At 43.0% G+C, this 27,376-nt stretch overlaps 2 protein-coding genes across 3 annotated transcripts; one reads left to right on the top strand and one right to left on the bottom strand.

Annotated features, from left to right (window-relative positions):
- Positions 1-29: 29 nt before the first annotated feature.
- On the top strand, positions 30-20,394 carry PTER (phosphotriesterase related). 2 transcript variants are annotated; one of them, XM_084281199.1, is made up of 6 exons: positions 30-67; positions 4,567-4,608; positions 10,041-10,525; positions 12,801-13,066; positions 15,937-16,077; positions 19,494-20,394. In XM_084281199.1, exons 3-6 carry the CDS (start codon positions 10,094-10,096, stop codon positions 19,702-19,704), a joined length of 1,050 nt encoding a protein of 349 aa, XP_084137325.1. In that variant the 5' UTR covers positions 30-67; positions 4,567-4,608; positions 10,041-10,093; the 3' UTR covers positions 19,705-20,394. The 2 variants fall into 2 exon arrangements, with proteins under 2 accessions (XP_084137325.1, XP_084137326.1); XM_084281200.1 differs by lacking the exon at positions 19,494-20,394 and adding an exon at positions 17,756-17,892.
- A 2,668-nt stretch (positions 20,395-23,062) lies between these two features.
- On the bottom strand, positions 23,063-26,870 carry C1QL3 (complement C1q like 3; the record flags this gene model as incomplete). Its single annotated transcript, XM_084306972.1, has 2 exons — positions 26,259-26,870; positions 23,063-23,242 (listed from the first exon to the last, which is right to left on the bottom strand). Exons 1-2 carry the CDS (start codon positions 26,844-26,846, stop codon positions 23,063-23,065), a joined length of 768 nt encoding a protein of 255 aa, XP_084163098.1. The 5' UTR covers positions 26,847-26,870.
- Between the last annotated feature and the right edge of the window lie 506 nt (positions 26,871-27,376).

Raw genomic sequence — 27,376 nt, 5'->3', positions numbered from 1 at the left:
GCCCGGCTCCGGGTTAGTCCCGCCCCGAGCGGGGCCGGGCCGCGGCCGTGGCGGTGCCGGCTGCGGGGTGAGCGAGCGCGATCGGGCCCCGCGGCATGGCGGCGGCCCCCGGTGGCTGCCCCTAACGGGACCCTCGGCCGGAGCTATGGGGCGAGGGCGGCTCCGGGGGTGAGGGGCGGCCGGGTCGGGGCGCTGAGAGGAAGAGGAGGAGGAGGAAGAAGGGGAGGAGGAAGAGGAGGGCGCCTGCGTGAGGCGGAGAGAAGCGGGAAGCGGGAGAGGGCTGGGGTTTGGGGTTGTTTGGGGTTGTTTGGGGTCGGGGAGCGTCCCCTCCCTGCTGGGCAGGCGCTGGGAGGTTTTTGGCCAGGAGTAGCCTGCTGGGGCTGGCCCCGCAGCGCGGTGGGGCTGCGCTGCTATTATTAGCGCTGGTATTTCGGGTTGGTCCGCCCCAAGTTATGAGCTGGAGATCTGTCCCTCAGGGTGGATCCGTGAGGGAACAAGTGCCTCGGTCCAAATTTTGGACCTTCCAAGCCTGCCTTCGGCGGCTTCTCCATCTGGAAGCGCCCGCAGACCCCTGCGAGGTGCTTACACAGTTGCTTAGCAAGGCTGAAGAGCAAAGCTCCAGGACCAGCTTTGGGACCCAGACACCACATCTTTTCTCCCTGCAATACCCTGCCCTTTAGGAAGTTCTGCTGTGGCTCAAGGGCTGCTTTCTCCTCACATTGCAGCAGGGATGAGGGCTCATGGAGCGAGGGAAAAGCACCCAGCGGTGCCTTGGGCACAGCCCGTCCTGGGCTGCGTGAGCTTGGACCTGAGCTGAAGCATGTCAGTCATACGGGCGAGGAACTCGGATGAACACTTTCTGACCCAAAACTATCAATACGCCTGATCTCCAGGAAACTTGCAGGCACAGCTCTTTGGTTTTAGGCCCGTTTGTTGCGGAGGATGTTGCTTTCTCTGTGCTGGTGGCTTGTGATAGCTCTTGGATGAAACAACTTTTTTAGCCAGAGATCACTTTCTCTTGGAAAATTGCGTTTTGCCTGTCTAGAGCTCTCCCGTGGTTTATAGTGGATGCGTTATTCAGCGTTGTCTGCCATAATATGTTCTGTAGTGTTTAAAGGTTGCTGCCTCCTTTCTGCTGGGGGCTGTGTTTCGGTGATGGGCGAAGCGGTGCTTGTAATAGGTGGTTTTGTATCATTTTGTCAGGTACTGTGGGATTGTCATATGAAGGACTATGTGCGTGTCATTTGTTATTACAAACGCCTCTCGTGTTTTGGAATTTAACAGACATAATATTTACCCTTGTGTCACCATCATCACATTCATTTCTGTAGCCATAATCAAAGGTGGCAACAATGGCATTCAGATGCTTAATTACATTTCATATAGGTGACCAGTGTTAACTTATTAAATTAATGCGTGGTGGAGCAGGAGCAAGTGTCACTGCCTGTGGTTAGGAAGCCATCAGCTTGCTCCTCACATATCACCACCAGTACATAGTAAACCGTATGGCAACGGAGAGTGTTTATTAAAGAGTCGTTTCTCTCATCATTCTGTGTATTTTATTTCTTATTTCGCTTTATGTAGATCTCAAATATTTTTTCCATCTCAAAAATTAAAACACTGAGCAACATTCATTTTTCAGTAAGCTGAAACCAAGGTTTCTTAAGGTTTAGTTGGAGCAGAGAAAGGCAATCTTTTGCTTGCATCCGACATGCCACCTGTGTGGGAGGATTGGAAATCCTTCTAGGATGTGGAACCTAAGGTTCAAGTCCCTGGTTTCTGGTTTAGAGCAGAGTTTTGAACATAGGTCTTCTGTTTTTCTGGGGAATATCCAAGTCATTGCATGATCAGCTGTGTTGTGGAGGGAAAGGGAGTATCCTACCCCCCTGGTTATAAAAAGAAATTTCACCTTTATCTCAGCTAATCAAGGAGGTTTTCTTGTAGGATTCTGCTTTGACATCTTGTTGCTTTATGGTCACAAATTAAAAAACCTACCCAGAACCGAATGAAAGCAAGTTAACTCCTTCACCACTGCTGTTTGCATACCATCTGCCATTCTCAGATGGGTCTGGAAATGTTCCACTAGCCTTACTGCTAGAACTCTTGAGGGCTGTAAACTTCATTGCAGGACTTGGGTCTTTGTTATTCACTTTAGTCTGGAAGCAAAGATTTTTTTACAACCTGGCTAATTATTAGTTTCCAGGATAAAGATACTGAGTTTGTATCTTCTGGCAAAAATACTTAGTCACTCTGTAACACAAAAAGCCAGAGCAGTTGCTGGCTTCTGTGTCCAGTTCCTGTTAAGACTGAAGATTCAGCAGTACCTGGTGAGAAAGCAAAAGGCCACGCAGGGGATCTGACAGTCGTGTCAGGGTCTGTGTGTTGGCTTTGCCTGCTGTTCCGCTATTGTACCCAGCCAGGGCAGAGAACTTTGCACCAGCAGTTGTACAATCAAGAGGTCAGTGGCTTTGACCACTGACAAAGCGTGCAGGCTCTGTAAAGACAGTCTCGGAGTTGAAAGATGTTCTGTGGAGTTACACCCGCCAGCTTCAAGCTTTCAGACGGCTCACGTTTTCTTGTGAGGGCTGCTGTGGAAAGCTGTGTGGCTTCTGTCTCCTAACAACTGCAGCAGAGCGGTCACAAGGGGAACTGTTCTCAGGGGATTTTCTTTTCGGTGGGTCTTCAGATTGGTGGTAAGTCTGGAGACCCAGTTGTCTGCAGCAGCAGGAAAATGAATTTGGTTCCATGCGTGTAAGCCCATAGAACCACAGAATGGTAGGGGTTGGAAGGGGCCTCTGGAGATCATCTGCTCCAACCCCTCTGCTCAAGCAGGGACACTCAGAACACGTTGCCCAGGGCTGTGTCCAGGTGGGTTTTGAGGATCTCCAGGCAAGGAGACTCCACAGCCTCTCTGGGCAACCTGAGCCAGTGCTCGGTCACCCTCGACCCATCCACCACAGTAAAAGAAAGTGTTCTGGAATCCCTGCTTGTACCAGTTGCTGCAGTCTGCCATTTCGAATGAGGCACTAAACCTTTCTCCATGCTATTTTCCTCTCTGTGTTTCTTCACAGCCCACAGTGGATGGAGCTGGCCTTGGGTTTCATTCATCTGAATCTCCTAGTTAGGAATGGCTCCAGTTCTTGGTCTAGTCTTGACCAAGAGGCAGTAGTGAACATCACCCTTCCATTGCCTAGATTTGTGTGGTGAGAAGGATGTTGTTGAGTCTTTGGTGTCTCAGATCTCCATCCCTTTCCTCTTTATTTCTGCGTGTAAAGATCTAGGGAGTGATTTGCTATGCCTTTTGGTGAAACCAATCAAGTCAATGAGAATAATGGTAAAGCTAGCTAGGTATATGCTTAAGTTTCAAATTTGAAATTTAGAGGGAATGAAGAATGAAGACATATTCCTAAAAAGCACAGGCTGCTGTCCTGTGTGGTATTTTCATTGCAAGAAAGAGTGTGTGCTTGTAGCCCAGCACCCACAAGGGGTACATACGATTCATCTAGGGTAAAGAAACACACGTGCACGTAGCAGCATGCAGGACTCATCCATCCTTGCATGGACTATTATACAGTATAAAGTTTCCTCAGGCCTGATTTTTGGCCTAAAAACACTGTGTGTGCATGTAAAATGTAATTAATGTAATGTTGCACCCCAGGGGAGAGTTCTTCTATGACCTTTTCTCAGGAGTTGCTTTGGAAGCTGCCCAAAATGTAAAATCCCCTGAAGTTCTTGTAAAGGAGCTGCTGATGAAAAAACATCTATGGGGATGTTGGTCTCGTATCTCTGAGGAGAACAAACTTCAATGTGACTTTGCTCGGAGGAGCCTTAATTTTGCGACCCTTATCTGCACAGAAATAAGGTAAAACAAAAGTCTGACTCTGCTGCATTAACAGCAGCTGAACTTTAACCAATTTGAGGAAAAAGCACTCAGAGTATTAAATACTAAGACAGTAGTGCACACATGGCCCAGTGCAGGTCACGGGAGCTTCCTTTGGTCCCAGAGGTCTGCTATGAGAGCCACAGAGAGTTTTCGCTTACCCGTTTCATTTAAAAGCTTTGCTTCTCACTTTTTGTAAATTCCCCCAAGAAATCTCTAGGTTTGGGATCTGTTGGCCAATTTCTAAGCAGTCGAGAGATGACAGATATCTGAAATGGTGAGGTTCTTACTTTTTCCTTGAAAATACAGCCACGCAAAGATGAGTACCGTGCAGGTACCGTGTAAGGGAAAATCTACAACATACTCTCTTACAGGGTTAGATGAGAGTGTTTGTAGGAGAGAGGTGCTGTAAGTGTTCCCCTCCTCTCTGAGGGCTTTAGTCAAGGCATGGAAAATCCCCTATGTGGCACAGGTCCTGTGACACGAAGCCTTGCCTCAGTGCCATGTGCAAGGAAATACTAGGATGCCACCCTGATAATTAGGAGGAAGGCCAGCACTGCACATCCTTTCCCCTTTACTATACTTTTGCGCTAAACAAACACCTATGAAAAACTTTCACAATGCTTGTTTATACTGTGAAAAACTGCCATGATACTTATCATACTTGTTTTTTGTTTAATTTACAGAGTGTGAAGCTGGTGAAGAAAGAAAACACTGCCTGTGATTAGGTAAGGTTATTTGCCTTGGCTCTATTTGCTGAGTTAGCACGAAGTTCAGCAAATCGTGTTAGTCTCGTAGGTCCAGTTTGGGAGAGGAAAAAGTTCGATGTCACTTCTGATCATTGAGCTGGGGAAGGATATTTAGGACTTTAATGGAAATAATCCACTCAATCTTCAGAGAAGCCCCTCTGTCATTTCTGCAGAAGAGACAAGAGTTTTCATTGTCCTTTTACCTCATTTCCAAATTCTGTTTTTGGGGCAAAATAACCCAAAGGAGACATTCTCTGGCATCTCACATAACTCAGAGACAACTGTGTAGTGAGAATGCCTGTTTAGGAGGCTATTGGACACCTTTGGCACCAGAGGAGTATCTGGGCAAGCTGAGGGTGAGCCTGTAGAGGTCCTGCTGAAGCAGAGGCAGCGTCACTGCTGGCCACCACAACCCCACAGCTCACAGACAGCTCCGCTCCCGGCATTGTAGCTGCAATTGCTGACACTGTGCATGAGCAAAAATGTTGTGCTTATTGCAAGCAGTGTATGAGAAGGCTGGTTTTCAGGCATGCTTGTCCTGTAATTAAAGCTTCTATATACATTTCTGAAGGTAAAGTTGATGTGGAGCCTGTCTGCCAGAGAAGTTAGAAAACTTGATTGTCTGATGGGTATAGGGGAGAAGTGTGCCTGCAGAACCAAGTTCCTTTCACCCCACAAAGCTCTGCAGAGCTGGCAGAAGCACGTGAGAAGGGAGAGGGAAATTCTGTTTTTAACTTCATCCTGAAACAGCCTGCATGTGTTCTCATACCCTCTGCCTCTCCTCTTGCATTGTCTTGCTAACATTTTCCCTCATTGCAAAATGTTCAAATACGGGGGATGCTGAGATAACGCAGGATAGACTAGCTAATGGGCCATAGATGTGTCCTGTACTGATACGGGGCTTCTCCGTGCTTTGCTGAGGTCACTCACAGTAGAACTGAATGTTCGAAGCATTTCCTCCAGCTGTGAATACACTTTGAACCTCTGCTGTGTCACCTTTCCTCAAGCTGCATGGCTATACAGGGAAAAACTCTCGTATAATATTCTTCATGCAGCCAGGGCAACCCGTGTTTCTAAATGTCAGCTGGGTGTAATTTGTTTCTGAACACAATAAATACCCATTCATTTTGCTTTTTTGTAGTTTTTGTCACAACAATCTCCACTTAATGTCCCTGTAATCTGGCATTGTAACGTAACAATACAATTATTCTCATACAAGTTGAGAGAATCTGTGCTAATACCATTCAGATGTGCTTACCGAATCAAAACAAACGCAGCGTTAGCGTGTGGAAGCCGCGTTTATGAGATTATAATGTTCTAGCAATATGAAATTACTGTAGGAAGCAACTAATCCAAACCTAGAGAGACGTCCCATTACAAGACCATTAAAATGACACGATGACTGAAGTGTGAGTTTCAGATGGGAAAAGCAGAAACACGCGTCTTGCCATCAATATTCAGGCAAAACACCCATTGAATTTAGTGGAGTTTTTACCAGAGTAAGGAACGCAGTACCGTGACCTTTTTAGTAGCAAGTTTCTTTCCTCTTAATAATACCTCTAGGAAAAATATGTACTTCGCCGGTATTTAACAGGAGGGTGATGGTGAGAGTTGTATTTCACCGTGCAATGAGTTGTAAAGATTAGTCCAGAGTTTATTAAGGAAATGTTAGGTCATTATTTCAAAGCTGTTGTGGACAAAAAAAAAGAAAAAAAAAAAGATTGTTTATTCAAGATTATTTTCTTGTTATCTGAGTATATTTTCAGGAAATACTATTTATTTCTCTTTATGCAGCACCTAAACAGGGAAACCTGGATCTGAGTGGGAGTTCCTCAGCACTAACACAGTATAAATTAGTGATTTCCAAAACCAAAATACATCTTATTGCCAGATAAAAGCATACCTGTTTATTTTTTGTCATAGAAGTATGAATTCCTTTCCCCTTTTTCCTCTCGCATTCTCTCCCTGCCCCTTCCCTCAAACTGGGTGAGGATTCAGGAAGTTTAATTCACATGTCTCACATGGGGCCGTTTAAGATCTACTGGCTTGTCCAAGATTGTTTCTCGGCTCCTTCCTTAGTCCATGGAAGGAGGCAGATGTTAGAGAAAGTAACTTGTCCTGTCCTGTCACAAGCATTCAAAATAGGCTGGATGAATTGCCTGTAGATATGTCTTCCCATCTCCGGTATGAAAATAGTCTAGACAGTTATTTTGTAAGGACGTGTACCATTTTAGATGGCTAAGTGAGAGGGTATGAATTCAATCCCCAGTGTACAAAAGAAGAAACTTGCTCAAAAAAGAAAATTCTGTGTAGAACGTGGCATACAAGTCATTAGAAAACCGCACGAACATTAACGTATACGTGTTTAAATTAAGCAGCAGTCATTATTCAATTTGAAAGCTGTTTGCACATAAATCTATTTTAAAGACACTAATTAAATTATGGTTCCATCAGGTGAATCTTATCAAGAATAATGTATCATTATAGCATATTCATGGCATGCTGTCTATGTAAATGATGGTAGAGAAGATATCAGGACTGTGTTTTTAAAAATAATTCTAGTCACGAATTGTTGGCTGTCTATTTTTCTTTCTTTTTTTTATTAAAAGTGTTGGTTTTCTAAAACTGTTAGTAAGCAGGCACTGACATTAACGTTAATCATATTTTTCAGGAAGATAAAATTAGGCCTGCTTTAAATGCTGTTTATGTCAGTTTCCATTTCTGTGATGCTTCTTACAGTCATAAAAGCACTTGTGCTCAATCAAAAGGTTCAATAGTAGGCACTGGTTTTGTTAGCTCTGTACGTATGCTATAATATGAAGTACAGAGCCTAAAAATCAACAGATTCATGTCTGCTGCAAGAGGAACCTGGCACTGGAGCAGGTAATTTTAGATGTTTCCTGCTAAAATAAATCAGAGGACAGCAGCCTCAGGCTATAAGAAGATCTCACACCACCATAGGTTTTCACAGTGTATGGGCCAGATTAATTGATGGTAGTCTAATTTAGCTATGTCAGAAAGGAATTAGTCGAACAAATGTTGAAAATAAACTTTTAATTATTGTCCTTTTTACATTCAAAGGAGGAATCTGAAAGTGAGCAAAAAATCTGAATCAATTAGAATGGCTGTTTTAAGCCACTGCACTGTCAAATAACCAAAAAAAATAAAGTGGAAACTTTTTAAGGAAACGGGCCATAATTATAATCACTTTGTGTCTAGTTTTATTAAAAGAGCTTCAATACTTGAATATATACAAACTTATTTATATAGGTCTGTTTTCCTAACTTAATAAATGGATTTGAAAATTGTCAATAAATGTGGAGAAAAATATGCTTCTCCAGTAGAGAGTGGATATCACTTTTTATGCTATAGGGACTTAACTGAGTACCAGAGCAGATTCTTGATGGAAGAAAAATAAAAATTAAAGAATATATTATCGCAGTCACTTTGCTGTGTGTATGACAATGACCTGGCTCGTTGAGCTTTTTCCAGACTGGGGCGTTGCTCTACACAACACTAGCGTTATTCAGGAGTGCAATTAATGGCTCAGTTGGACAACTGAACTGAATTGCAGTTAGCAGCAGTTTCTGACTAAGACAGGTATTTTGCTTTTCATTATTTTCTCACGAATAATATTTTCTGAAATCATGGACTTCTTAATTTATTTGGCAAAAGCCACAACACAACATGATATTAATCAGCCAGCAGTCTGTTCCGTGAGAGTTATTATACTTCTGCCTTCTCAAACAAGTCAAGACGCTAGTCTACAAACGCGATTCATAAAAGAACAGTTCTTCCTACGTGGGATTATTATACACGTCTGCTTATACACAAGACAAGCACACACAGTCAGTCAGTCCTTTCTTTTTCTTATGGATGGCTGACTTTTCATGTTAAATTAACTGCCAGCACTCAAACATCACTAGACAGGTGGTATCTGCCTTTTGCAGGAGCTGGGTCACTATTACAGCGGTACTCTGGCAGTGAGTCTTACTCGTGAAAAGAAAGTATCCCCAAAGAGATCCAGGCATCCTTGTGCCCTTTGATATGTAGGGTTCAGTGCCCTTCAGATTTCAGTTTTTCTGTCATCCTGGTAGATTAACATTAACAGTTAAAAGGAAAACGTCCTCTGAGGGCTTTACCAGTAACAAACCCATGTTTATGATATTATTCACTAAAAGGGAGACAGAAATGGGAAAGACCTCTCTCTTTAATCAATAATGCATGCTCTAGTTAGTCCTGTCCCCTGGACATGATTAAACATGTATTTTGTTTCATAACTGATGATTTTGGTTGACTAGGGATTATAACTACATATCCTCAAGCCTTCGCAACCAGCATCAGGAAGATCTAACATGAGCTGAGTAGTCAGCTATGTTTAATGTTAATACGGCACATAAACTATAAAACTATATCATCCCCACCCTCAAAAGAAAAAAAAAATCCCCCCAAATCCCAATGGAGACAGCTGCAGCTAATTCTAACCTGTAGAGATCCGGGCTAAGCTTTCACAGAGCAGATGCCTATGACATGAACCAATTGTAGACAGCAGCCCCAAGGTATGTCTTCGTCACCACTCATTTGAAGTTTTGAAGAATAACCTGGTTTCATTTATATTAAAGACGAGGGAAAAATCGTCTTAGGGGCTGAGCCATGGAAATGAGACATTAGGCTAAGGTCTGTTCTAAACTGGTAAAACATTTGGCCAACGAAGCTGACAGAAAAAAGCACTTTGGAACCAGACGGGAATTTCTGCCCAGCTGGATGGGGGCCAGGTTGTGTTTTCAGGGACTGCTGTCAGCTTTGGAGGAGTTGCCCTGGGGCTAGGCCAGGCTTTGCCAGCAAAACTGGCAGGAGGACTCGAGCCCCTGCTAAATGCCTGAGAAGATGTCACCCCATCCCTGCGCTCCTCGAGTGGAGGGGCAGGGGAGGTGCCCAGAGCCAGGCGGGTTCCTCGGCATGGGAAGGGGATAGCAAGTTGTGGAGGACACTGATCAAATGAACGTACCAGTAAGGAACATTCACTCTTGGTGCCAAGTGTGTTCATCTGGTGGCTCAAGCTGACAAAAATTGACAGCTGCTGCAGAGTGAAGAATCCTAAATAAACATACAGTGGTGGTTATTAAATAGGAAACATTTATCTTAATGGGGTATTGACTACGACACAATAAATGATGACAATTTCCTTTTACTGAATGTGGTATTTTTACGTTACTAGAGTACTGATGAAAGTGTAATTGGGTAAAATAAATGCTTTGGTTTTCGTAATGCCTACTGTAATTGGATTTAGCACTTGAAAACATTCTAACAAACACACAGCATGTAGGTATGTTCGTGTGAGAGTGGAGAATTCAGACATTCTCCAAGAAATGGTGGCTTTTTCTGAAATGTCCTTTCTTCTTCCTTCCTAGACTTCTGCAGAATCTTTTGTGTTTTTTTTTTTTTCCTCTTGAAGTTGTTGAAGATGCCTTCCCTGAGAGGAAAGGCACAGACTGTCCTGGGCCTCGTGGAGCCGGAGCAGCTTGGCTACACGTTGACTCATGAGCACCTGTCAATGAACTACAGCAGCTGTTTTTGTCCACCTTCCCCAGGCCAAGAGCCTTTGTCTGATGGGCCCATTGAGATGAAGAACTTGTTTTGGATTAAGCAGAACCCCTACAGCCACAAAGAAAACCTTCTTTTGCATCAGGAAAGGGATGCTGTGAAGGAGGAGCTGCTGAATTTTAAAGCAGCAGGCGGTGGGACTATCGTGGAGAACACAACCACAGGAATCGGTCGGGATATGAATACCTTGAAGCAACTCGCTGAAGAAACTGGAGTCCATATTATTGCTGGGGCTGGGTTTTACGTGGGTTCCACTCACTCTTCTCAAACACAGGCTATGACAGTGGAGCAGGTAAGTCTTAACCATCTCCTAGGAGCCTCTCCTATGGATTATCTCTGGATGAGTCAAAACTGGAGAGAAGTTCAAGTAAGAAAGATGAAATCTAAAAGCTCCTAATTTGCAGAATTTAAGAGCAGTGTTACTGCTGGTGTGTTGTAGCTGGACCAGCCCTACTTGTGTGTGCTGGGAGTATCTGTCAGCATTTCCAGTTCTTGAACTCCCTTTTCTCTCAGGGATTAGTTAGATTGCAACAGTAAAGGAAAATAAAATATTTCATATGTGGGATTTCGGTACAACACCATCTACCCTGTGCATTTTACAATTTTTTAAGGAAGAAACATTATTCCTTATTCCTCATTTGTATATTTTCCTGGCTAATTACTTCCCAATTAGATCACCCAGAATTCTTTTAAGAAGCATAAATAACTGCAGTATTTATAGGACGGTTGTAAATCATCGCTCTGCTCAAGCTGCCTGTTACCTCTCTTTCCGCCATTTCCCTATTTTTTTCAGGGCATCCAGTTGTTTGTGCAGTGCCCACGACAATGTGTTAATAATGACAGAAGTCCCCAGATACTTCTGTAATAATAAATATTCATTCGTCTTTTATTAAGAAAATGTGATGATGGGGAGAAGAAGGAAGCGGAACCCTCCAAGGCAGGAGGCTGTGAATGAGAATGTATGGAGCTGAATTATTATTTTTTTAATTCTATCACAGTTTACAAACGAGTCAAGTTCATTTTAATAATAAATGCTGAAAGCTTCAGCAGATGCAATGTGACATAGCTCTGTCAACTCCGAGGACCAAATTGGCTCAAGCTGTATGGTCCAACTTTTTCTAAATATTTTTGCATCACTTGGAATTTGATACAAAAGATTTCATTGGGCAAAAGTTTCCCTCCTGTATCTGATGGGCTGCTGAAGACCCACAGGTGTCCTGTAGTCAACAGTTAATCAATACTTAATGCAGGCCAAACAACGATCAGTTGCTTAACGAGGGTTGTGCAGGGACTGCACCATGATAACTGGTGGTTCTTCATTTGCCAGTGAATTTGTCATAATGATACTTTTCCTGATTAAGCAAAGATAATTTGAATATTTTGTTGCTCACTTCAACCGAACGAGAGAAGTATTTCGGCATTAGTGATCTGTGTTTTTTAACACAAGTGAGGTTGCAGAGCAGTTTGGTGACACATGGGTGTTGCTGCAGGAGCAATGTTCTTCAGGTTGTTCTCAGGAGAGAAGCGAACTCTGTGTCTGGTTGTCCCTGGAAATGGGTGGTAGATTGGTTATACACGAGGCAGGAGGTGTGTGATCATGGGATAAAGTGATGGGCAGAGACCTGCCGTAAAATGTCTTGTATCGACCTGTTGAGGAGATGAGATGCAGAGTAAAGGTAAGTTAGAAATGTATTTGAAAACTGGTGTGAGCTTTTTTGATTTCCTGTGTTTGCTTGAAAACCTTCTTCCTTTGTTCACTTTATTCTTCCTTTAAATCATGATTTCTTTAACATTCAGGGACAAATGGTTAGAACATCGCTATCAGTGCCATTTTGTGCTTTCATTTCTGAGTGTGTTCTTGAAGACACAAGCCTATTCTGAAAAAGAAAAGTGAAAGATTTTATAACAAGCTGATTTTATTTGGAGATTTTGATGTCTTTTTTGCCTATGAATATTTTAAAAGCAAGGTAATTTTGACCCTGTAAGTTTGTCAGCTGAGCTTTGTTCTTGTAGTTCCAAAGTCAGCAGAGTTACAGTAGTTTTACATTGGCATTCGCAAGAGCAGGATTTGCCTTAAACTTGTCTTTTCAGGATCTGTGGCCCAGAATCTTTGCAGGACTTTGTTCCTTCCCCATTTCAGTGACAAGGATTCCTTAATCTCTGAGCCCTTGTTTAGCAAGAAACTATCTGGATCCAATATAGGCTTGTGAAGCACAAGATTTTATCCTGGACTTTTTTTTTTTTTTTTTTTTTTAAGAAAAATTAGTCTCAGCTTAAAGCAGTATCCAGATTATATGTAGACAATCTTTCCTTGCAAACCCAGGCAGCTGTGTGAGTGCATACTGTTAAATTGATTTGCCTCTGTGTTTATTTTGGTCTTAGTTGACGGCTAGGTTGACGTTAGTTGGCAGAAACCAGATTTTAACCACAGTGTTTTCACACACCCAACTGTTAATTAAGTAGGTTCAAAAGGACCTCAGGACCAGCGCAGTGTCCATCAGCCAAACGTGATGCTGTGTAACACAGACAATATTACTAACCAGATATCTCATTTTCCCGTTCTTTAGCTTACAGACATCATTGTTGGTGAGATCCTCGACGGAGCGGATGGGACTAACATCAAGTGTGGCGTGGTGGGGGAAATCGGCTGCTCCTGGCCCCTGACCCAGAGCGAACGCAGGGTGCTCCAGGCAACCGCGCGCGCCCAGGCGCAGCTGGGGTGCCCGGTGATCATCCACCCCGGCAGGAACAGCGATGCGCCCTTCCAGATCATCCGCATTCTGCAGGAAGCTGGGGCTGACGCTTCCAAAACCGTCATGTCTCACCTCGACAGGTAAGGAAACTGCTTGTTTGGAGCTTAATCGGCTTCCGACACTTCAAACTGGATCGGCTCGTAGGTTCGCGCTGATAAAATGATCCAGGGGTTTGAAACACTCCTTTTGAAGGTTGGGATGCAAGATTAGGAATAACTGTAACCATACTAGGAAAAAAAAAAAGAAAAAAGAGGATTCCATTAATTGACATCCCTGTGCAAATCGCTGCATTTAACAAGCACTGGACACTGTGAAGCTCGCGCCAGGCTGGGTGGGAAGTTGTCGGGCTTCAGCACTTTTGAAAACAGGGCTACTCTTAAGGGCCTGACCAAAGTCTTGCAGATGTTAACATACTCAGTGATTCGGCTGAATTCTGGATCTTTTCAGTTCTGCTGCCAGACAGAAGAAATACTACGTAAAAAGAAAACAGTTGGATTTTGGGTAATTCTCATCTTAGACCCCAGAGCTAACTTTTAGTTTCCTTGAGAGCAAACACCAGAAGCCCTACAGCAGACATGTAAAGGAATTGGGGTACTTTTCTCTCTTCTGACCTTGCGTGGCTCATGATGACTTGGAAAATGTCCAAGCATTGATTGGTTTGGACAGTTGCTGAATAATGGAGACTGTTTGTGGTCATATGACTCCCAGCAATCGGATTGTTTGTCGTTGATGTGTGTGTAACACAGCCAAAAGCACTGTGCTCTAAATTTCTAATGATTATAGGCTCTTATAAATCAAGTGTCAGGTTGTTTTTTTTTTGGTATTCATACAGAGCTCAATGTTGTGTGGCGATTTTAGGAGCATAAAATTCAGTGCCATGAAATTTTATTTATATTTGATTGTATAGGAATGATATGGGCTTTCCTTATTTACCTGCATGCCATTGTATGTCTAGCTGTATTTTTTCTCAATTATTAAGACAAACGGAGGGCTTAAATCTTTCTGCGAAAGACGACTGAGCAAACTGCAGTGTCAGTACTTATGTAGCCATTTTTGCTACAACATAAACATCAGTTCTGATTTTTTCTTGCTTTTATGCACTGTTGTAAATCATTGAATTCAGTGATTTATTGATAGAAAAAATAAACAGCATAAGTGGGAAAACAGTCAAGGCAGAGGTGCAGTTTCACTAACAGCCGCTGGTATACATGGCTTTTCCTTATTCTGCTTCTATCATTATTTTTACACATTCAGGTTGGCACTTGCTGTAACATAGGCTCTGAACTGCTGTGAGGTTTGGCTTTGCAATGTGCGTTTAACATTTTAAGTCTCTTTCAGTGAGAAGAATCCACGTGGGAGCATCCCAGGCCCTTAAATGTGAGACCAATTTGTGCATAGCTCCATATTTCATGCCTGCTTTCGACACAGACAGAAGGGCAGTTTTCAGGTGGATTTACAGTCGGATGCAAAAGCTAAAATGCTGGCTGCCTCGTTTTGCAGTGTAACATCTCAGAGCAAAAGGTTGCAAGTGTCCATTGTGAAAGCACAGTGCCCAGGCAGGCTAGGGAGGAGCAGCTGCTAAACCTTGGCTACCAAACCTCATCATTTAATAGGGAAAAAGGTTACAGAGGCATCTTAGTAGAGATCAACATATGTTGAATTCAGCAGCTTTTGTTAGAAAAATCACTGCAACTGCTAGGAATGCTGGTCTGAAGAGGGCTTGGTGGGTGTCCCTGTGGTGACTTGCCCAAACACCTCATTCCAGCACCGAGCTGCCAGCTGCTGCTGTTGCTGCATCAGCAGGGCTTACAAGAGGAACCCGTGGCTGATGGGATTAAGCTCTCCTGCCCCTTGTTGGGACAGAGCTTCCAAAAAACACCAAAAACAGTTCTCAAAAGAAATTTTTCTGGCTGTGGTTTTGAGATACACTGTTCGTGGGGTTTTTGTTCTTTTGTTTTTAAAAACATGTAGGACCACCTGCATAGGAATGAGTACTCCTGGCTACTTTTGGTTACCTGCGCTGCCTTGGTGGGAACATGCTTTTTCCCTAGATGAAAAAAAAAAGTGTTGTGATAAATTTAAAAGATAAATTTACCAGGTGTCATTTGAGAGTTCTGTGATTGGGTTTGTTGTTGTTTTTCATTTGGATAGTTTATGCTCTTGGTAAAAATGTGTCATAGAAAAAAATATTCCAGAGAGCTGTTATTTCCGTTGTCATTCTTTTCCAAGTGAGGGATGGGTTTTAGCAGCTTTGTTCCTTTGCTTTCCACATCTGATGCAGAGCCCATGCCTCGGGTTCTCACAGTCCCATTATATATTTTGGTAAGAGCATTTCCTTGAGGTGTTCCGGGCAGATCCGAGCACAGACTAAGATATATTGCAGTTCTGGTGACAATCTGGAAACATCACTGTACCTTATAGAAACTAAAGACAAAGTTGTGTATTAACGGTGTTTGATGGATGAAACAAGTCCTGGATGTAGCTGTCTCTGGTAGCTGTTAAGAACATAAATCTGTTTTATGTCAGTAATCTATTGTCCTCTTTTTTTTTTTTTTTTTTAAATGTCACTCTGAATTAACCTCCTCCTTAAATGTCCTTCCTTGTTAGGTTGTCTATTGAGAGGTTTAGTGATACCAAAAGTAAGTAACTTTTCTGTTTCCATTTAAAGATGATTGTAAATGTTTTTGTTTATTATTATTATTAATATATCATGGGGGAAGAGTTGCTTTTGTTTCATATTTGTTTAATGCATGAAGTCCCAGATGGATGTAAGAAGGACACTGTTGTCTACCAGGTTCGGCTGCATGTGCCAAATGGGAATTCTGTTTCTCAAAATCCTCAACTGGTTTTGTTCCCTGCAAACAGGAGCTCACAGAATACGTCACCTTCACACCGTGAGATTTTTTTCTTCCCATTACAATGCTGACTTTGTGTTATATATGCTCTGCAGGACTATCTTTGATACAGAGAAACTTCTGGAATTTGCTAAACTTGGGTGCTATTTAGAGTATGACCTATTTGGTACGGAGTTTCTTCATTACCAGTTCCATCCGGACATCGACATGCCGAGTGACAACGAAAGAATTGCAAGGTATCTGCTTCAGTGGGGTTTGAGCAATAGCATTGCCATTGACAAATGAATATTATTGGTACTTGTCTTAAAGGGCATCACGGAGTGATTCTGCTAGCAGTTCAAAAGTGTCTTTTTTCATACTAAAATAATGGCAATTTTTTTTCTGCTGCTGTCACTTCTTTAGGGCAGCATGTATAATTTCTTCTATCTGCAAAGGAAAATGTGGAATCAGAAAGTCATAGAGTGTGACTTGAGGGAAAGATCAAAAGCTACTCGAACTTCATTCTCTGTCCTAATTCCATGCTGATTTGGTTGAATTTTATCATTTACTGCGTTTATATATTAATGTATTATAAAAAATTAAAGTGTTATAAAAGGAAAGGCTGGAGATAGAGGATTTATGTTAGGATTTGGCTTTTGTTGGAAACCTAGTGTTGCTACTACGTGTCTTCTGAGCCTATTACATCTTCTCACAAGTGTCTTACAGGAGCAAAAGTGATTAGTTTCATTGGGTGGATTTGGTCCTGTGCTTCCATCCTGAAATACAGCCTTCCATACATTTCTTCCATACCTTTCAGCACTTCCATACAACTGTTCCTCCATACATTTTAGCATTTATCCCACCCCTCTCCTTTTGTCCTTTCCCACTGGTGAAGGCTCACAACTCCCGTGCTCTTCACAGCCACACTGTGACAGTATTGGCCCTGCTGGCCAGATCTCTCTTCTCCGTTTCTCTCTCAGCTCAGCTGCATAACAAATCTGTGTGCTGTGCTAACACAAAGTATTGCAAGCAGATGCATTCCTTGCAGAAACTGCCTGAGACAAGTATGGTCAGCTGGGAGTGGGCTTCTCCCTCCTTCCAGTCTGTCCAGAGGAGTGAGGCTCCTTCACTGTTCGTCCTCAGTATTCAGGTGTAGTCAGGCAGCAGCTATCTGAGGGGTGGGATGCCATCCTGCCCTATGTCTCGTTTTGCTTCCAGAGTCAGAAATAATTCTTTCCTTTTTTTTTCAGGAGAAAGATTTTAAGGTCCCTGATCACTAATGAAGGAGCTTTCTAGCTTTCACTCACACTTCAGACACTGCTTTGCTCCTCACTGTCAAATTAGCTGCAAAACTTTTCTTCTCTGCTTTCAGGCTGCTCTCCTAAGAAGGTATTGTGGCTACTGCTCTACTTACTGCCAGGCGTTTGCTGCTGCTTTTCACACTAGAAGTAGTTTCTCTTGCTAACAGGTCTCTTGGTCTTGCACACAGTATTTTAAACTGCTGTGATGAATCTGCAGTTTTCACCTTCAGAATCACTAAAGTTGCTCCGCTCTCCTGTGCCACAGCAGGTCAGCGTGTACAGAAGCACTGTGAGGAAAATGTGTAGAAGAATGGGGCATGCCCTGGTTAGCAAGTGTTTGTTCAGCCATGGCACAGCTTTTATTCTGTCTGTGGTACTTGGTTAGCCACCGAGATTTCTCCTTAAAATTCTCTGGCAGCTGAGCGTTTAGTGCAGCAGGCTGCTTATAGGAAGAAAATAGTAAGAGCTTGTCCTCTCTTTGTGTGGTGTGGCTCTCTGCCCTCCAGTTAGAAATGCCATTACATGGATTTTGTTGAGTTTTTGATGCATCCACACTGGGCATATGTTGGCAGTGGCAGTCTCCTTGGATTGTTGGTTTTCTTTGTGATTTTTTTTTTTTTTTCTGGTCTAGCAGCGCCCCAGAGATGGAAACCAACCTGATCTTTAAATGTGTCACTGAAACACATTTTGACCAAACTACATGGAGAACATTGCTCAGGTCTAGCCTGTCCAAAAGATAAGTAAACTTCTGTAGCCGTACCATACCTACTCAAACACAGCTTAACTGTGTGTGTACTGAGGCATTTATGCTGTAATCTGCTGCCAGTGCAAGTAGAAAACTGAATTTTTTAGAGAAGAGTTTTCTTTTGAGTCAGCAGGAAGTATGAACTAAACTTACAGGAACGAGCAAGAAGAAGCAATAAATAAGGAATCTAAAGGACCATATACCTCCCCACCCCACAAAATTGAGTCCAAATGTGGAAGGAGATCATTCTAAGATGATGTTTGATCAGCCAAGAACTTAGTCACTGAAGTGTCATTGCTTTTATTCTCAGGTTAGCTTGTGGCCTCTTCGTATTTCAAGCTGGAGAAGATAGTAGCGGTGTTATAACCCTACAGCATACATGGTGCTGTGTGCTATACAGCACTGTTTATATTGTTTTTATGAAAGACACTGATTTTTTACAAAGCTCTATCTCACTTGCCTTCTTTCTACTCTCCATATTGATTTGATGTATCTCCTCGTAAGTAGTTGTAATAAAAACTGACAGTAAAGGCTTTCAGATGCAGTGTGGTTACTTATAAAACCAGTGTTTGCTTTCTTGCTGATCAAAGCACAGGCAAGAAGGTGAAAATTAGAATTTCACAGTGCTGGCATCTGGTGGAATTGGGTGGCTTAGTGAGGAATGAGCACTTCCAGGCCTGCTCTATCTGTCTGTGCCACCTCAGCACCGCCAGTGCAAGTGGAAAACTGAAACTCAGCGGAGTCATGCAACAGAGAAGTTCAGCCACCTACCAAATAGATTCTAAAAACTGAGCTTAGCCAGGGATTAAGGTTACCTGAGTGCAATGCAGAACAGAAGGACGCCTTGTAGGAGGCTTGCTGCAAGGGAATGACCAGAAGGATGAGTTTTGTTTCGTTATTTTTTCAAGCTGACTTGTCAATTTGCCAAGTCTGCTTAGTCGGACTGCTGAATTAACTCCTCTAATTTGCTGGCACATGCTAGCACCGTACAATGCCTGTCTTATTTATCTTCTCTAATGAACATCTTTGAAACATGTTTGGTTGATAATTGCCTGCGTGGAATATGATGCTGACAACCTGGTTATTCTAATTGGGAATAAAGCACAGATGTGAAAGTATTTGCCTTGTTGAGCCAGGCTTCATAAAGGACCTGTCACAGGCAGAGTCTGGTCCTCCACAATTGTTATGGGGCCAGTGTTGTGACAGCAGCAAGAGCTAACCCCTTGAGTAGATCGTGCTAGCAAGGAGTTTTAGTAGGAAATGATTACTTACTCATGTATATAAAAACTGTGTCCTGTGCTTGGCAATAATGAAATCCTTGAATTCCTCCTCCATGGGCCCATGAGACTGGAAATTCAAAGTCATGCCAGCTGGAAATAATTTTTCTTGTCCACGTTGCAATATTTGCTGGTATGTTTTTATTAGTAGTATTATTATCATTCAATAAAGTAAGTGTTTTAGGTTTAATTAAATATCAGGAACATGTCTTCTGAGTACCTTAAAGTAGCTACTTTCAGTTATGATGCAGTGGAGGACTACAATAATGTAAAAAGTTTAACTACTGATCAGTTCTGCGGTGTTGCAGAGTGAGAGCTGCCAGTGACAGGTACACTTTTTACCTTTGCAGGGTTCGGATGCTGATCAATGAAGGCTACGAAGACAGAATTCTGATGGCTCATGATGTGCACACGAAGAATAGATTGATGAAATACGGAGGTCATGGATATTCGCATATCCTTAAAAACATAGTTCCTAAAATGCTCATTAGAGGCATCTCCCAAGATAAAATTGATAAAATACTCCTAGAAAATCCAAAGCGGTGGTTGACTTTTAAGTAAGAATAGTGAATAAACTTATAAATTCCTGTTTTATAGGGGAGCTTGGCATAATTCAAATTTGTTTCAGAAGAGCAGTCATGCTTATTGTCAGAGAAACTGGAAGGTATTCATGCTATGAACAACCTGATTAGGACTTCTCTTTTTAATTAGAATAACAGAATTATTTGTTTTCTCCCTTCTGAAAGCCAGTTCAGGAATGATTTACTAGATATGAGCCTACCTGCAAAATTTTCTCAATGTATTAAAATAGTTGTTTCCAGAGGGTAAGCTAATAATACTAGTACATTATCCAGGAATATTTTTATGCATCAGCAGGGCTTTGAAGAACATTACAGTCTTCAATTAAATCCCCCTATTCCACAGGTTGATTTTAATAAATCAGTTCTTGTAATATCGATAATCCGTTAATTATCCGTATATCATTTAAATAATGCTAGATAAAAGGTCTGGCACTTTGAAATACCTTCCAAGTAGAACAGAAGGCAAAACAAATTTCAAATATTTCTAAAAAGATACTATTTCTTTTTCGTTTAATCATTTACTTACTTTGAACTGAATGTGTAAAAAATACATGGAAAGAATTATTTTTGAATAAAACCATTTGTAGACCTCTTAAACTGTGTGTAGTATTGTTACGGATGTCTATTTTTTAACCAGATTAGTTTTTCATTGGGAATTGATGGAATCTCACAGCGATCATGTGAAACTGCAATAGAGACCAGCTTCTTTTTGCAAGGATGCAACACCAAAAGGCAAAATATATTACATAATACGGTTTTAATGAGTTGCAATAGTTATAACAAAGGTTGTGATATAAGTCTTTACAAATCAGTATATCAAGATATGATGAAAAAGGAAGAAATGTTTGCCTTATATGTGTTTTTCACATAAAGTGTGTTCTTTCCTCTTGTCTAACTTTAAACCAGGGCAAGTGATTTATCTAAAAGAAAAAAAAAAATCATACCCAGTAGCAATGGTAGTCTGATTTTGAAAGCTTCTTCAAATTTGACCTTATATGTCTTGTAGTATTGACCTTTTCCAATAAATACCTTAGTAAATATGCGTTGTTAGTTGTAAATGATCTCTAGCTTGGCACGTTGCTGTTTGCTGCTGCACAGACAAACTCCAGCTACACTGCTGCGAGTGGGCTAAGCATTGAAAGCAGTTGTGGCCTGAACAGACGTGAGGGCAGTTACACGTCTGTTGTTAAAGTAGTAGAAAAAAAACAAAAGCAATCACTACAATGTGCAGATGTAGTTTGGCACGTTGTTATAGACTAGAAGCGTAGCCATTCTGATGAGATAATACACAAGCAGCTTGCAGCACTATGTCCCTTTATAAAACCTAAATGGGTTAGACTGGCGATCCTCTTAGTCTAGACTACCTCAGCATATCTTTCAAGCTGGACAACTCAAAAACAGAAACAGAATGAGCAACGTGTTCTGTTTAAGAAAAGCTTCACTCATTCAAACGAGATTTTGAGAGATTCTTAAAATCTCTGTTCGCCTTTTACTGAGCAATCAGCACTGAAGAGCTTTTTGTCTCAATGGCAGACACTTTTGGCGTTCTAGTGCAGATAAATCTGTTTGTACCCCTAGTAGATTAGACAAGGTTGCTTGTGGCAAATTGCATGAAATTGAAATGTTAGGGGTAGCCTCTATTACTCTGTAACACTTTATACAAATGTTACCTTCAATTTGCCAAAATGTTAAAAATAACCTAACCATCTCTGCTAAGGAGCTGGTTAATGACCTTGCTTAATTTTTAGATCGAAACCTGCAAGTTTGAACCTGAGAGAAATAGACAGCCTCCCCTCCCCAAACCAAAGCAAATAATAAATCTGATTTCTGATGACACGTATTCTGTGGCTATTAGTGGAATGACAGATTTTAAAGCATTTTTATAACTATGTAACTCATAGTACCTGTGTTTAGTTTAATTCTCCAAGCCGTTAATCCTTTATACGTATTAAACTTCTTTCTTTGAGCCTTAATATATATATATCTATATATATGAATGAGAAAAATAGGTTTTAATACACGCTTCTCTTTGCAAGTAAATATCTGCTTCTTTCTTTGCATATGTGTTTTCATTTTTGGTAGTATGCTTATCTGTGTCCATTTCATAGGCACGCCTTACCACAAACCTCTGACTAGCTACCACGGAAAAGGTCCGTGTCCCACCGTTCTCCCTCAGGTCACATCTCCCACTCCTCCTTTGTGGGGGTAATCTCACCAACTCCAGTGAGACAAGACACCGAAGACAACTAAGGTTTTGACCCATTCCTACAAAATTCTAGTTGAACATCTGCAGTATGCTGTCATTACTATTTTATTACAAATTGTACCCAAGTGCAGTCTAAGTGTTGAAGGACTAATGAAGACTAATTGCTGCAAAGAAAACATTTGACCTTGGTCTGAGGATGTGGATGCTAGGCTTGCTAAATATTTACACAACTAACCATCAAGAATGGGCCTGTAAAACTGGCTAACTATATATTTACACATGTTTACAAATGAAGAGCCAAATCCTCTTTCCACTAACATCAATGGGAGTTTTGCCATTGGCTTCAGTGTAATTGGGGATTTGGTCCAATAGAATAGTTTGTCAGCTGTTAAATATTTCAGGAAAAAAAAAAAAAAAGTGTTTCTTCTATCCCTCTTTTTCTTTTAGAACATAGCTAAGGGGAAGACAAAATTTAAACAACTCCGGTGGTTTGACTTTATGTTAAAAGTCTAATGTAAACCTACAAAGCAGGAACATTGAGTTAAGGCTTGAAGCTGATTACTTTCTAGTTTTAAGTGGAAGAATAAGAAAAGTACAAGGCAAACAATTCCTTTGGAGAGAGAAAGTATATTTCGATTACCTCTTCCTTTTATTGTAAAATCATTCCTCACCACACTATGAGTGGACTCTAAGCATCATTGTTAGCGAGTAAGTCACAAGAACCAAAGCTGAAGTATGGATAAAGCAGCAAGATCATAACACATCCAAGTATCATATACACTGAAGAAGTAGCTCAGTGTCTTTAGTGGTTTGTTTTTATTTTTTTCTCCTATAAAAATTTGACCTGTGTAGGACTTCATTCACATGGACACTAACAATGAGGAAGTATTTGCTTTGGCGGTAGTGGATCACACATCTGTTTAACTCGCTTAGTAATTTTTTTTAACATAAGGTTTCTCTGTGTCGTACAGATGTGCATCAGGTAGCATTCGACTTTTTTCCCCACTAGTGAGGTGTTCGGTGGTCGATCTCTGCTGGGGTGCTTGTTTCATTGACTTTTGCCACGCAAATCCATTGCTTAGAAGAGCGAGCTTTGTTTTTGGACTGGTTTGGTGGGTCTTTTTACTGGTTATCAGTCGGCATAAATAATAAATCCAGAAAATGTGCTGTATTTGTTGTTGTTTCCTCCGTGTGCTTTTCCCCCGTCTAATTTAATGTAAACTTCATCTCCGGGCTCCAAGTGAAGAACCACGCTGTTACTGGCATAGTCGTAATTCTGATCAGCATCCTGAGCAATCGCACTAGCTCGAACCTACATAAAATACATAAGGAGTGGTTAAGAAAACTCTGGTCATATTTTCTGCATGGTGAAATTAAAGCATAGCCTCACCATTTGATTCAGCATGCACACATTGATGCTTTCAATATCTAATAATGTTCATTGTAGTTTTTTCTTATGGGCACTGCTAATTTTCTCCTGCAATACAGTATTTGAAACTACAGCAGTAACCTGCTTATTTCTCAGTCCTCTGATCAATACAAAACTGCTTAATATTTTATATCCCGTAAATATTTTGTGCCTTTTTATATACATGTGTAGTAAGAGCTAGAGTTGGGAGCACCGAATGTGGTCGCATGCCCATTTTACACTGGCATGACTTGTATTTCAGCAGAACAATTGATTGACATTGGTGAGGGTCCACAGTGAGGCCCTACTGGTACCAGGCTGGAGTGTTTCCAGAGGCGATTTATTGTCATGCTGCTAATAGTATCGTGCTGTAAAGAGAACTGAAAAAAAAACACACACCCACATGCTCGCTCCAATGCACACAGGCAGGTAAGGTAATCTAGTCAGGGCTTGGAAAAGCTGTTAATGCCACATTTCATTAAACAAACATTTAATTTCTGTGTAGTGTAAAAGATGCATATTTGAAAAATCATGGGCGAGTCGCTGTTTACTTTGAGAGCTCTTGGAATTTACAAGCAATGGAGGACTTCTAATTTCATTTGCAACTTTCATTTAAACATATGCTTTTTTTTTTTTTTTTTTTTTTTTTTTTTTTTTTGTCCCTTGCTATTCCACAGCTGATTAAATCTGACATTAGTAGCAAACTGGAAGTGGATGTATGTTGGTTTCCAGCAAGGAATAGTCTGTGGCATTGTAAGTCTCCAAATCATTTGTATATAATTTGACCCCGTTTGTTAAAATATTTAAACTTAGTTGTATGAGATTTATATCACATCATCTGCTTGTTGCTTGTCTTTGTTCTGGTGTAGTTACAGAGCAGTAAGTGATTTAGTGGCACTGCAAACCTGAACTAAGTAATAATGCATGACTTGGCGTACTGTATGTGGGATTTTATCTGTTCTGAATTGAAAAAATAGGCTATAAGTCACAAATTTCCACAGATTCCTTTCAAAGTTTAAATGATAAATTTCCAATTAAACTTTCATGTGATATGGCCTCACATTAATATTGAAATGTTAAAAGGTGGCAGGGGGGGATGTCTTTGCCATGGAGGATCTTGTGGTATTATGCAGCTTAAACATCACTGTAGGTGGAAATTATTTATACATTTCTTTACACATCCTGTATGAGTGAGAAGGGCTTGAAAATCTTGCAGAGGTTTGACAGGCTGCAAATTTAAACTGATGCATCGCATGATAATAAACCACATCTATTTCAGGACTTCTTGATCCCGAATCTCCTGGTATTGTTTACAGAGGGCACCTATTTTGCTAGTGTTTTAGCAATAACAATTCTAAGCACAGGGTATTTCGTCTGGATTAATGACTAGCAGGGTGGAGTTGAAGGCTCTGGGCCATTAACCCTAGAAATGCCCTCCAAAGAAGATAAGGTGGGCTGAGGCTGTAGTGCTAATAGAAATGGAAAGGGCAAAATAGCAAGGAGTAAAAGGGCTACAGCTGAAGGAGACAAACTTTCACATCAAATGACATTATCTTGCGTGTTGGCAAAAATAAATTGTTTAAATTACTTTCCTAGTTTCCACGCAGACCATAATTAAATGCTGCTTAGTGGACTTCTCTAAAATTTTGTACTGCTGTGGATAGTAAAAGCGAATTCAAACCGTGTTTGTGACTGTCGTGAGGAGGTCAGCGTATGGACACTGAATATAATGGACATTTCATTGTAAGACCTGAGACAGTGGCTGAAGGGGGAGAAAAGGCACCCTGGATTCAAAAGCCTGGAAAGTAAAGTGCAGGTATGCGAATGGTGACAAACGTCCTGCAAACCCCAGCATGCTGTTTTCAAGTATTTCACTTCGGTGGGTGAGGCAGCATAATTTTTTCCTCTTAAAGCCTGGCAGAAAGGTCTCAGATGACTTCTCAGCGTGCCGCTGTGTCAGTGTATCTATCTGGAAATTAAAGCACTCAGGCAGCATAGACATGTATGTTGCTGCCTCCCAGCGCTGCGCCGGGACGCCCGGGGAGCCGGCAGGCAGCGGGCGATGTGTTAGCACCGGGGACCTCGGGATCCCTCGGAGGCACTGCGTGGGAATTGCTGTGTTTGCCTCCACGGCTCCCGCTTGCCGACGGCTTTTGCTTTGTTGGAAAACACCGACTTTACAGTGTCAGCCCCGTCAGGCGCCGTTTAAGCGATTTTTTTTGCAAAACTTGCGAGCTTGCCCACACACCACGCGGGGCTCGCGTCCCGGGCACGGACCGTAACCAAAAGGCAGCGCTGCCGCATCCGAGCTGTCGATTTCAGACAATTTTATTTACCTAAGTATTTATCCTAGCATAAAAATGCACACGTACATGCCTAGAAACCCTCCCCTTTTATATTTTTTCCCCTTGAATCGGTTTAATTTGTCTGATGTCTGGTACCGGGAGCGGTTGTACTTGGGGGCGCTTAGACTCCAGGCTCCGTTTAATATTTTATTTTTTTTTAAAAAGTAGCAGGTCTGGGGAGAGCAAACACCTTAAAACGCGTTATAAATAGGGACAAAAAAAAAATAAAAAAAAAAATTAATGTCTTAATTGCCGGTAAAACGGTATCCCCGCGGTGGACGGGACTGCCTTCACCTGGGGGTGAATATACCACGGGGCACTTCGTTTCCTTGCTCCCGTAGTATTTACGGCAGACATTTCCTAATTGAATTAGCCGCTGCCCTCCTTAACTCCGTTCCCGGCTCCCTGTGAGGAGCCACCGCCCGCAGGAGCCGTCCCGGAGCCGGGGGCTGCTGGCAGCGGGGGGCTCCGCTCGGCTCCCCCGGCCCTGCCCGGCCCTGCCCGGGTAGCGCTCCCCGCCTGCTCCCCGTCCCCTCGGGGCTCCCCGAGCCCCCCCGTCCCCTGCCGGCTCCCACCTGGTTGTTCTTGCAGAGATCTGCCCACATGCTGGTGCCGTCGCCTCCCCGCATGAGCACATGGTAGGTGAAGAAGTAGATGCCGGGGATGGAGCAGGTGAACTTGCCGGTGGTGGGGTCGTAGTGGTTGCCCAGGTTGGTGACCACGTCGTCGAACTTGAGCACCTCGTAGCCCTCGTGCTGCCGCTTCAGGCCGGCGTAGAAGGCGATTTTGGGCACGGTGCTGTAGGTGGCGGCGCTGATGGCCCCCGCCGCGTTCAGCCCCGGTGCCCCGGGGGGGCCGGGCAGCCCCTGCCGGCCCGGCTCGCCCTTCTCCCCCGGCGGCCCCACCGGCCCTGGCGGCCCCGGTTCCCCCGGGGGCCCTCGGGGCCCGGCTTTGCCCGGCCGGCCGGCCTCCCCCTTGGGGCCCTGGATGAAGGTGGGCAGGGACTGCATGAGGCCGCGGTCGGGCGTGGCCGCCGTGCTGGGCGCCTTGGTGCCGCCGTAGGGGTCGCAGACCATGCGGCAGGTGCCCAGCATCTCGTAGTGCGCCGAGGTGCCGGCCGAGCTGACCAGCACGGGGATGAGGACCACCAGCAGCAGCACCATCACCACCCCCAGCGCGCCGGCCGCGATCAGCCGCCGCCTGCTGCCCACCAGCCGGCTCAGCGCAGGGCGATCCTCTTGCCTGCTTTTGGACAAAATCTTGCTGGTTGAGCGGGGACCTCCTCAGAGCCGAAAAAAAGCCGAGCCCGAGAGAGCCCGGCTCCCCTGGGGGGGGACTGCGCCGCGGAGGCGGCTGCGGGGCACCCGGAGGGCCCGGGGGGGCAAGGAGGAGGGATGGATGGAGGAGGGATGGACGGATGGACGGACAGAGGGAAGGAAGGAAGGAGAGCTGCCTGCTCGCCGGCCGCCCTCACTTTTATGCTCCCGCTGGCGATCGACTTTTTTTTTTTTTTTTTTTTCTCCTCTCTTTTTTTTTCCTCCTCTCTCCGCACGCTGTGCCAGTCAGTCCGAGTCAACTTTCCCCGGGACTTGCCTGCCGCGGTCGCCCCGCTCTCTGCTCTCTCCCTCCTCTCTCCCCGCAGAGGTGATGGGGCTCAGCCCCGCTGCTGCTGCTGCTGCTGCTGCCGCCGAGA

The sequence above is a fragment of the Netta rufina genome, assembly GCF_964035555.1.
Source record: "Netta rufina genome assembly, chromosome: 2".
Classification (NCBI taxonomy): Eukaryota; Metazoa; Chordata; class Aves; order Anseriformes; family Anatidae; genus Netta; species Netta rufina.
Note: the sequence above shows the minus strand (reverse complement) of the source record. Positions and strands in the feature narration are given on the sequence as shown.

What these genes read in the sequence shown, in the direction of transcription:
- PTER (XM_084281199.1), top strand. Translation starts at nt 10,094, where the DNA reads ATGCCTTCCCTGAGAGGAAAGGCACAGACTGTCCTGGGCCTCGTGGAG. An exon ending in AGGCTATGACAGTGGAGCAG is followed by an intron (nt 10,526 to 12,800) that starts GTAAGTCTTAAC and finishes CCCGTTCTTTAG; the next exon opens with CTTACAGACATCATTGTTGG. An exon ending in GACAACGAAAGAATTGCAAG is followed by an intron (nt 16,078 to 19,493) that starts GTATCTGCTTCA and finishes TTACCTTTGCAG; the next exon opens with GGTTCGGATGCTGATCAATG.